This window comes from Sinocyclocheilus anshuiensis, unplaced genomic scaffold, assembly GCF_001515605.1.
Source record: "Sinocyclocheilus anshuiensis isolate Anshui unplaced genomic scaffold, SAMN03320099.WGS_v1.1 scaffold194, whole genome shotgun sequence".
Taxonomy (NCBI): domain Eukaryota; kingdom Metazoa; phylum Chordata; class Actinopteri; order Cypriniformes; family Cyprinidae; genus Sinocyclocheilus; species Sinocyclocheilus anshuiensis.
Genome location: NW_015546074.1, coordinates 2036048 through 2047864, shown reverse-complemented (window position 1 = coordinate 2047864; position 11817 = coordinate 2036048). Strand labels below are relative to the sequence as shown.

The 11817-nt window shown below is 36.4% G+C and overlaps 1 protein-coding gene across 1 annotated transcript in view; it reads right to left on the bottom strand.

Moving 5' to 3' along the window:
* LOC107699837 (neuronal PAS domain-containing protein 1-like) overlaps positions 1 to 11817 on the bottom strand; it is a 52795-nt gene that overhangs the window by 28899 nt on the left and 12079 nt on the right. Inside the window, exons 2-3 of the mRNA XM_016501237.1 lie at positions 10261 to 10436; positions 4249 to 4487 (exon numbers count right to left, since the gene is read on the bottom strand). Coding sequence (XP_016356723.1) covers positions 4249 to 4487; positions 10261 to 10355 — 334 coding nt within the window. The 5' untranslated portion in view covers positions 10356 to 10436. The remainder of the gene's footprint in view (positions 1 to 4248; positions 4488 to 10260; positions 10437 to 11817) is intronic.

Sequence of the window (11817 nt, the reverse complement as noted above, 5' to 3'; positions counted from 1 at the left end):
CACCTATATCATAGTTTGGCCTGGTTCACTTCCTTACAGGTATGTTTGTCTACTACACAAACACAGATACACACACACACACACACACACACACACACACACACACACACACACACACACACACACACACCTAATTGTAGCTAAGTTGTTTCCCCTCATTAATAATAGCAATTAGACAACCCTTGTAATTACGCTCTCCTCGTTGTATAGTTAATTTCTATAATGACAAATCACACAGATAATTTCTTCTAACCTTTGTGTGGTTTTTCTTCTATCCTGTTATACTATGCATTTGTTTGAGGGGGTGTGTGAGAGACATTAGCTCTGTTCCAAAACCTACTGAGCTGCCTAACTAGACAGCATTTTAAAGCATCATAAAAGTGCTCTTGACACAAAGTCTGTTCTGATAATTATTCTGCCTTCTAAAATACTTTCTTACGGCCAAATTCTATGGCAGCATCACATTCATCCCAAAAGGCGGCAATCCCAGAATACAATGCAATTTGCTTCATGAAAACATTAAACTCAAGATCTGAACCGAGTTGAGAGATATGCCAGTTAACACAATATTGAAAAATAGACTAATTTACAGTGTTTTAGTGTGATTATGTTTATCAGAGAATAACATTGTTAGCTTAGCAACATGCTAGCGTCAAACTCTATTGGAAGTCTGGTCTCCTGTGCTTCTCGTGAGGATCGAGCTCTGTTTGTGTCACATGAGGTGCTGTCTACATAAGGGAGAAACCAACTAAATGTAGTGATGCTAAATCATTAGCATAACAGTTATTTTTAAGTGGTTCATTCGTGTGATTAATTTAAATGAATAATTAAATGAACCAAGTTAGTCCCTTCGACATCTGTATATCAAATATTTATTTAAATTATGCTGTTTATTACTATATTATTACACCATTTAATATTTACCATTCAAAGGTATGGGGTCAGCAAGACTTTGTCATGTTTTTTTAAAAGGAGTCTCTTATGCTCACCAAGGCTGCATTTATTTGATCACAAATACAGTAAAAACTGTAACATTGTCAGATATTGTTACAATTTAAAAAGGAATATATATTTTTAAATTTAAACAATTCCTGTGATGCAAAACTGATTTTTTTCCCCCATTTTCAGTGTCACATGATATTTCAGAAATCGTTCTAATATGCTGATTGGCTGCTCAAGAAATTTTGTTTATGTTACATTAATGTTAAAAGCAGTTGTGCTGCTCAGTATTAAAGGGTTAGTTCACCCAAAAATGAAAAGTCTGTCATTAATTACTCACCCTCGTGTTGTTCCAAACCCGTAAGACCTTCGTTCATCTTCGGAACACAATTTAAGATATTTTTGATGAAATCTGAGGGCTCTCTGACCCTCCCATAGACAGCAAGGTAACTACCACGTTCAAGGTCCAGAAAAGTACCAAGATGATTGACAAAGTAGTCCATGTGACATCAGTGGTTCAACTGTAAAGTTACGAAGCTACAAGAATACTTTTTTGCGCAAAGAAAACAAAAATAACGACTTTTTTCCACATTTTCGTCTCTACTGCGTCACTTAGGACGCGCGTTCATGACAGTACCATGACGCGAGCGTGTGGCGGCGCTGACCCAGATCCGGCGTGATGACATCATCAGTTGAACCACTGATGTCACATGGACTACTTTGTCGATCATCTTGGTACTTTTCTGGACCTTGCACGTGGTAGTTACCTTGCTGTCTATGGGATCAGAGAGCCCTCAGATTTCATCAAAAATATCTTAATTTGTTTTCCGAAGATGAACGAAGGTCTTACGGGTTTGGAACAACACGAGGGTGAGTAATTAATGACAGAATTTTTCATTTTTGGGTGAACTAACCCTTTAAGCTCTTACATAAAAAAATCCTACTGACTCCAAACTTTGAAACGGTATGTACTTTTTTATGTTAATTACCACTTAAATTCATCTGTTTTGTATCATATAAACAATGCTAATTGTAAAAAAAAATAAAAATAAAAATACTCCAAAAATAAAATCATTTAATTATATATTAAAATATAATCAGATGATATATTTTATATACTTTTAAAAATATAAATCTCCTTTAAACAGTCTAATTAACCACGTTTTGATAGTAGCTGGCAGTGTAGATACTACATTATTAAACAGCTAGATTGACTGTCGAACGCTTAGTAAGTTACGGACAGCAAGGCAGCTCACCAGGCTTTGAAACAGAATACAGAGACTGACAGACAAAAACAGCGAGCAGAAAAAGAGACATTCACCCAGGTATTTTAACAGGATGAATGGCTTTGATGCGGCAGGTATAAATGAGGCTCACAGGCGGGCTACAAAAAGACCATCTCTCAGAAATAGACTTCCTTGGTCTGGCCACTTGTTAACAAGCTTCAGCGAGGACTCTGGCTCTTTTGTTCGCCCCGCCAGCTTCCACACACAGGCAGCGGCTAATTGGCTGTTAGATCTATTGTTCACCTCACAATTGAGATGAACCTATCAGAGGATGTAATGAATGACAGAGCATACCCTGCTCTCAAATTAAACTCAAATGACAGAGACTCCTCTGAAAAGAGACATAAGAAAGGAATATGTATCCCGATGATGGCTTTGACAGTGGATTCTGCTCCTGCAATCTGTATACTGTATGCTGCAATAAGTTGGTAGTGAACTAGCAAAGGCATTATTTCAGATGAGCTGCGTTTAACTCTGCATGACTGTGAGTGATTACTCCTGTGGCGCAATCTCAGTTACTTTTCTGTGTGTGTGTGTGTGTGTGTGTGTGTGTGTCGGTCTGCATGTGCATGTGTAAGCGCTCTATCGCTCTCTTCTCCGGCAATTTTCAACGTGAGAGTATCCCAAGCGATGTATGCGAGCGACCTATAAGACAATAATAGCCTATTGCATTTAAATTCATAATTTAAATTAATAACGCATTTGTATTCATCGACAGGCCGCCACTGTCATGTTTGGATTGAGCTTCACTCAAAGCCATCTCCTCTGTTAATGGCACCACAAATACAAATCGACGTCAGGATTGATGCTGTCGATGAAAGCCTCATATAAATCTGCCTCAAAATATGTGAGATGTAGTGAAGTATCCCGCATTTTCCATCGCTCATCTTCTTTACTGTGTATTCAATGTATCTTCAAAATGTGGACAATCAGGCTTGCTCTTTTAAATGTTATAAAAAGGAATACGCCCCTTTACGAAGCAATATTGGAAAAAAAATTAAAATAACCAAAAATATTTTTCTTTCAATTTGTGGGAATTTATAATTTAATATAATTTACATGTATTACTGTTACTATTATTACTATTATTATCTGTTATTTATTTATTTGTTTGTTTGTTGATTTAATCTTATTTTATACATTTTTTTAATTCAATGTTTATCTCTAGAAGAAAAAAAAAACAAAACAAAAAAAACAATAGACCTAAATATAGCCCAAATTTTTGTAACAAGAGAAAATATATGAAAAAGTTATTTTTGAAAAAAAAAAAAAAAAAGTTATTTTTGACCTTTTGAAAAAGTTATTTTTCAACATAGCTTCATAAACAGGTGTTTTCAACATGTTATAATTAGAAAATAACACCTGATTATGAAGCAAAAAATATATATTTTTAAAAATTTAAGTGAAATATAATTTTATCAGTTTGTGATTAGTTTAATTATAAAATAGCATCTGGTCTCAAACTACTTGCACCTATACTGGCAGATGATTAATTATGTATTATTTGAACCATTTTTATTTCATGTTTTATATCTCTGTGTGTGTGTGTGTGTGTGTGTGTGTGTGTGTGTGTGTGTGTGTGTATATATGTCCAAAATTTTGCTAATAAAAATTATTAGAAAATAAAACAGCACACATACGACTTAAATTGACCTCCTAGGTTTCTGGCCCTACTTTGATCCCCATTTGTGGATTATTATTCTGGTTATTTCGCATTTTATTCCAGTTTTGTGTAAAAAAGATCTAGTTTGTCCATCTACTTTCTTTTCACATAGTAGGTAAAATGCCATTCCATTCACGCCCATTCTCTAGGTCAGGGGTTCCTGGAGGGCCTGAGCCCTGCAGAGTTTTGTTCCCAACCCTGCTCCGACACACTTACCATGTAGTTTTCAAATAAGCCTGAAGGACTTGATTAGTTGGATCAGGTGTGTTTAATTAGGGTTGAGTCTAAACTCTGCAGGGCTCTGGCCCTCCAGGAATTGAGTTTGACACTCCTTCTTCTAGGTGCACTGCGCACACTTACCCTTGTTGCAGTTGTTCTCTCCCTCCCGTAGAGGGCTCCAGGGTGGGTCTCCCTGGCTGGCAAAGTGTCTCATGTGCAGGTAACTGATGGTGAGGCGGATGATGGAGGCCTTGTCCAGTTGGCTGGTAATTGCCCCGGGTAGCGGAAGCATCTTCGCCAGCTCGAAGAACTCAAAGTTCTCCTTACCCCGCCGAGAACGAGCTGCATTGCGCGACTTCTCCTTCCTCAAGTTCTGCAAGCTGGGAAAAAGTAAGACAGGGTAGAAAAGAAGAGAATAGAAGGAGAAAGGATGACAGTGATTAGACAATAATAATGTACAGGGTAGTCAAGGCAAGTTAGTGTTGTTCGATTATTCACTGATGTTTTATTCCGCATAACATAAAGGGTGCGATTTGGCTGCAGGCACGAGCCAGAAATGAGAAACTCCGATATATAATATTATATATTTATCATAACAATATAGAATATCTAATAATATAATATATAATAATAAAAAAAAAAGATTTAGTATCTCCAGGCCTTTCCAACAAAATAGTTGGCAAACACAAAGTTACTCGTCGGTATGCTTTCAAATGCATAATATTGCATTACTTTTAGCAGAGTAGGAAATAATAAAGATGTTTAGTTGCTCTCTGCTTACATACTGGTCAGAAGTGATTAGATTAATTGTGATAATTTTATTCTATTTTATTCTGCATTTTTGTATTATTTATTTTTGGATAAACCTTGTTTTGAATAAAAAGAAATAAGACCCAAATCTGCTTATTTTTTATTTTGAAAACTGAGCATCTATCATTACTCTAAAAATGCGTTTTTGGCTTTAGTGTAATAAAAAATATACAAGCCAATCATTTAAAGGGATAGTTCACCCAAAAATGAAAATTTGATGTGTATCTGCTTACCCCCAGGGCATCCAAGATGTAGGTGACTTTGTTTCTTCAGTAGAACACAAATGAAGATTTTTAACTCAAACCGTTGCAGTCTGTCAGTCTTATAATGGAAGTGAATGTGAATCACGGCTTTGAGAGTCAAAAAAACATACACAAAAAAAAAACAAAATAAACCCTGCGGCTCGTGACGATACATTGATGTGTAAAGACACGAAACGATCGGTCTGTGCAAGAAACTGAACAGTATTCGTTCTCAGACGCGTCTTCTTCTTCTTCTTCTTGCTTTACGGCGGATCGCTGACTTATAAGTGCATTACCACCACCTATCTCTCAAATGGACCATTGACACTCCTAATTGAGATTGTAGATAGAGTGTCAAGAAGAAGAAGAAGACGCGAACGCGCTTAGGATGCACTCAGGACAGTTCGGACATTGCGGTGAATCAGAGGTAAAAAACGATATAAATACTGTTCAGTTTCTTGCACAGACCGATCGTTTCGTGTCTTTACACATCAATGTATCGTCACGTGCCGCAGGGTTTAATTTGGTTTTGTTTGTGTATGTTTTTTTGACTCTCAAAGCCGTGATTCCCATTCACTTCCATTATATGACTGACAGACTGCAACGGTTTGAGTTAAAAATCTTCATTTGTGTTCTACTGAAGAAACAAAGTCACCTACATCTTGGATGCCCTGGGGGTAAGCAGATAAACATCACATTTTCATTTTTGGGTGAATTATCCCTTTAATCTTTTATATAATCTAATATGATATTACATGACACTGTTTTTCTCAACAGTACAAAAGGGCCTTTTAATAAATATAAGTTATATTATATTTTAGGAATAGGGTTCGTAAAAAAGGATTATTATATTTGGGAGTCCTTGGCACCAAAAAGTTTTTTTTTTTTACTTATGTCATTGAAAATTGGCAACCCTCATTCAAAGGGGATTGAATTCACATTGAAAACATCTTCGCTGTCAGTGTGAACGCCCAACAAGTCTTATAAATGTCATATAAATGCAAGTTTTTTTTAATTTTTCTTTGTGTTTCAGTGTTCATTATTCCAGCCTCATTTGTAAGTATTAAAACATACAGAATTCATGCAAGTTGCATGTTTTCCTTTGAACCAATAGGATTCTTCAAAACACCCTCAATAGTCCCCAATAGTTAATTACTATTAATTAATTAATTAATTATAATTATTACTATTAGTTACTAATAAGTTGTCTACAATTAGTTTTAAAGTTGCAATGAAACAGAAGTAGCCCCAGATATTTTCTTCTGTATTGTGACAAACATCCAACTGCAAAAAAAAAAAAAAGAAAAGCTATGGAAATTCATTGCTTGTTGATTGGATGAAGGATCATCTAAATGCAAGCTTGCAGTTGACTGTAAAAAAGGGGCAGGTTTTAAGCAGACAAAATGATCAGAGAAGTCTTGCATCAGTCACCAGAGAGAAGGCTGTCGCTTCACAGAAGATTGAGTTATAACATTGCGATTAATAAAAATTAAATGGTTGAAAAAAATGTTATAAAATGAAACATGCATGAATAAATCGTTCGCTATCAGATCAATAACATGCATTTAGAAAACAGGCCGGATTTATTTATGATGTTGTTTTCCAGCATAGCCCTCAATGGAGATCGACAGCAAGCGACAAGTTGTCACTCTGGATCTCTTTTGATCCCATCAGCTGTTCTCCACACTTTTTCCAAGCATCTCAGTGCATGATGGTTGACCTGTGATCAGGTTCACTGTAGCCGGTAGGAGGCCTGATCTTACATCAGAAGTCCTGCACCAGCATCCAGCCAAAATCCAATGGCTGCGTTTCTTTCCCAGGCTCCCTCCTGGGTGGTGAGCCCCAGTCTTGATTGAGGGATCAATGGAGGGAGGGGTTGTCTCGGAGGCAGGCCCAGGTAGCTGTCGCTCTGATTGGATATCGACTCGCTCTCAATGGGGCCTGAGTGGAGGAATTATGTTGTCACGGCGACTCTACAATTTGTGACTGCGCTGCGAGACGGAGCCGAACGCGCCTCTCTCGCTCTCTTTCTGTGTCTGTGACATTGATTCTCATTCATCCTGCAGATGCAAGGCAGTATGAGCACGGGAGGGAGGGACGGCGCGGAAAAAATGTGTGTGTGTGAAGAGGGCGATCCACAGAATGAAAGGGAACTGCCAAAAAGCACACACAAAAGAGTCAGTTCCTTAAATTGAAAATGGACTAATTCAATTGTTTAGACAAGACTGTGTTGTGTTTTAAGGGACAGAGTGTGTAAATCAGCAAACTTCTGTAATCCAGCATTTTAACGATAGTTTATGTGTGTTTGTCTACATCAGGGTTTCCTAAAGGGGGGTTTGTGACTAAACTGCAGGGGGTTTGTGAGTTGATGAAAAGCTACTAATTAATTATATTCACTGTAAAATTAAAAAAAATAACTGAGGGTTCAAGATAATTGTGATAAAGCTTAGTGTTGTTATCAAATCTAAGGCTGTGATTTAATTCAATAACTGGATAGTCTGATGCACTGCATGCTTCAAAGTGAAGTGAGGCATGCGAGCAGCTTGTGATTTGTTTTTTCCTCATCGTCTGAGATCTTGTCGGTTCACAGTAAATGCAACAAACTCCAATTCTGCTGGTGCTGCAAGTTTAACATGCATTTGGGAACGCAGTGTACGTAAAGATGTGCTTTGTTTACACATTCACATAATACTGCATTTCAGCAGTGTTCTGCCAATATAAAGGCTGGAGGATGTTTAAAGCTTAAGTTTTAATTTTTGAAAGTGAATTTAAGACACATTAACTTTTAGTGTTAGATAAAAGTATTATTATTATCAAATATTATTTTTACATTACTTTGTAATTTACAATAGTACTATATTTCTATCTCCATTTTTGTAATTACAGTTAAAATAATAATTATTATTATTATTTCAAGAAATTATAATTATAATTTAAAAAATTGCTATAACACCAGTGTGAATGTAATGTGGACTGAGACACGATCACAACTAAAAGAGGTTTGAGTGTACTAACTCCAGCTAAAGTGTCAAAATAAAATGCTTATAAAAAAAAAACGATTAAATATTTTGTCAATTTACTTGCATATCATGTGACCATTAACTGGGTTTAAACTGCAGGGGGTTTGTGAGTTGATGAAAAGCTACTAATTAATTATATTCACTGTAAAATTAAAAAAAATAACTGAGGGTTCAAGATAATTGTGATAAAGCTTAGTGTTGTTATCAAATCTAAGGCTGTGATTTAATTCAATAACTGGATAGTCTGATGCACTGCATGCTTCAAAGTGAAGTGAGGCATGCGAGCAGCTTGTGATTTGTTTTTTCCTCATCGTCTGAGATCTTGTCGGTTCACAGTAAATGCAACAAACTCCAATTCTGCTGGTGCTGCAAGTTTAACATGCATTTGGGAACGCAGTGTACGTAAAGATGTGCTTTGTTTACACATTCACATAATACTGCATTTCAGCAGTGTTCTGCCAATATAAAGGCTGGAGGATGTTTAAAGCTTAAGTTTTAATTTTTGAAAGTGAATTTAAGACACATTAACTTTTAGTGTTAGATAAAAGTATTATTATTATCAAATATTATTTTTACATTACTTTGTAATTTACAATAGTACTATATTTCTATCTCCATTTTTGTAATTACAGTTAAAATAATAATTATTATTATTATTTCAAGAAATTATAATTATAATTTAAAAAATTGCTATAACACCAGTGTGAATGTAATGTGGACTGAGACACGATCACAACTAAAAGAGGTTTGAGTGTACTAACTCCAGCTAAAGTGTAAAAATAAAATGCTTATAAAAAAAAACGATTAAATATTTTATCAATTTACTTGCATATCATGTGACCATTAACTGGGTTCTAAAGGTTTGGCTGACAAAAAAGTTTGGGAACCCCTGGTATATATCACTGAATTGTATGTGCCATGGTAGATCGGTGTTTCGGCCCTGTGAGATTTCTCGGTGTGTAAACAGCATTGTTCAAGTAAAAAAGTCTCCAAGAACATCTCATTGTTGTACTAAGATGACCCTGGAGGTTTCAATCAATACAGAGCCATTGATTCTGTTGAGTTTTATATCCTCCACAGTTGAGAAGACATTAATAATTCTACTAAAACTTAGTTAATCTGCTGCTAATGGATCCAAACCAAGGGCTTACACTAAGCTGTGGCAGGAGCGAAAGCTATGTGTTTGGGAAGATTGTTCATTTGATGCATCAAGGTGTGTGTGTGTGTGTGTGTGTGTGTGTGTGTGTGTGTGTTATGTCCATGAAGTGGAAAACACACGTCACAGAATTTGGCAAATTTTGGAAGAAAAATCTGAAGTAGGGCTGTTCACTTAATCAAACTGCGATTTGGACTATAGTGTCTGTGAAGTTTAAAGTGTAAAAAGACTGCTATTTAAATCTGAAGTCTGCTAGTTATGCGTGTCTCTGTGTGAATGTGTGCCGGGGTTTCGTCTACTACACAGGCATGCGTGATACTAGTGGTGTTTTCAGCATCTGCCATTTCACTATATGAGGACATGAACACATGAACTTCATTTCTAGAGCTACTCTGAGAGCCACTTCACCAGCACCTCTCCATTTCATTTGAGAAAACTATCATCATATCATATATGGCTTAACTTGGAAGAAACTGTGACAGAAATATAGTACTATTATACAGTATTGATTTTTTAAGGAGTTTCACACAATTGTCTTCCGTGTTTTAATTTTAAAATTAAACCTTTGTTTTGTAGTTATGAATTCAATTGATTAGATATGTTTTTGAGTATTAAAATGTAACTAAACCATAAAGGACAAATTCTAATTTGGGGAAAATAAAATTTTAGGGGAAAAAGAAAGATTTCACGGGACCCTAAAAAATGTATTTTTGTTAAACTTTTTGTTAACAAGTTGTTAAATTCTATCATGATTTCAATTAATTAGGCTTTTGGATTACTAAAATCTAATTTAACCATAAAAATTAATAAAGATCAATTTAAACAAGAAAATAATCCATAAATAAATAAGGAAAAAAATGAATTTGGGAAAGAAAATGAACAGTATTTGATGTGTAAGTTTGTGTGAAGGTGTGTTTGTCCTCACCAGGGTAAGGTGGGTGGTTTGGCGAGGAGCCCATGTAGGAAGTCCCACTCCATGCTCACACACTTTCCCTCGCTGACGAACGGCATGGCCGCCATCACGCCCCCTATGGGCCGCCACTTCTAACTCAGGCTGTGATTGGCCGAGGCTATGTCAGTCCGAGACCCCCAACAGAAGAGCTGAAAGACAGCAGAACAGGAGGAAGAGACAAATGAGTATTGAAATAAACTGCTATGATGTGAACTAGAATTTTACATTTTATGTTCTGAGTGTTTTTTTTGCATACTCATATGCAGTCGCTAGGGTAATCTGGGTGGCAGATCAGTTGCGCGAGTCGGCACAGACCACAAAATGTGTCGAGTTAGAGTCAAGACTGAGTCCAAATGCTCAGTATGAAAATTTGGTCTTGGTGAACAGTCCTGAAGAGTTACTCATATGCAGTCGCTAGGGTAATCTGGGTGGCAGATCAGTTGCGCGAGTCGGCACAGACCACAAAAGTGTGTCGAGTTAGAGTCAAGACTGAGTCCAAATGCTCAGTATGAAAATGTGGTCTTGGTGAACAGTCCTGAAGAGTCCGGTCCTATCTGGTCTTGAGTACTACAACACTGAATAATAGTATTACTTGCCTTAACAAACATGATAAAAATGATCAATTCATTTAATCCACTGATTTAATTTCCATAACCCTTACAAATGACATTTACCGAGAATCTGTTGAATGATTCAATGATTCATTAATACAGCCAAACTTGTCAGTGTTTTGGAACAAATCGGTTGAATGAATAATTCAATGACTCACTAATTCATTCAGAAATAAAACGTATTTTGTTTCCGGAATCTATCAATGCTTTGAATGGAAACAGTCAACTTGTTCATTCTTGACATTCGGTGTTTTTGAATGCATTGGTTTAAAGCAGTGGTTACCAACCCTGGTCCTGGAGGCACCCCAACACTGCACATTTTGCATGCCTCCTTTCTCTGACGCACCGATTTCAGGTCTTGAACTCTCTACTAATGAGCTGATGACCTGAATCAGGTGTGTTTGATTAAGGAGACATGCAAAACGTGTAGTGTTGGGGTGCCTCCAGGACCAGGGTTGGAAACCACTGGTTTAAAGAACGATTTAATGACTCACTCATAATAACAGCCAATCAGCCAAATTTCCGTTTCCGACCCCACTTGTCGTGGAGCATAAAGGAAGTAAAACAGTATTTACATGTTTTCAAAGAGCTGTTTAGATTTGTATATACTGCATCGGTGGTTATCAAACAACCAAATACAAGAGTACACAGACAAGAGAGCCGGTTCCGGATTCTTCCTTTGCTATTCATTGTCGCTTAACAAAATAGTCTGTTCTAGAGTGTCTTATAACGATTTGCAACAATACATGCAATCAAGCAGTTGAGATATGCTATAGAGAATATGTGATTATACTGTATGTACAGGTGCATCTCAATAAATTAGAATGTCGTGGAAAAGTTCATTTATTTTAGTAATTCAACTCAAATTGTGAAACTCGTGTATTAAATAAATTCAATGCACACAGACTGAAGTAGTTTA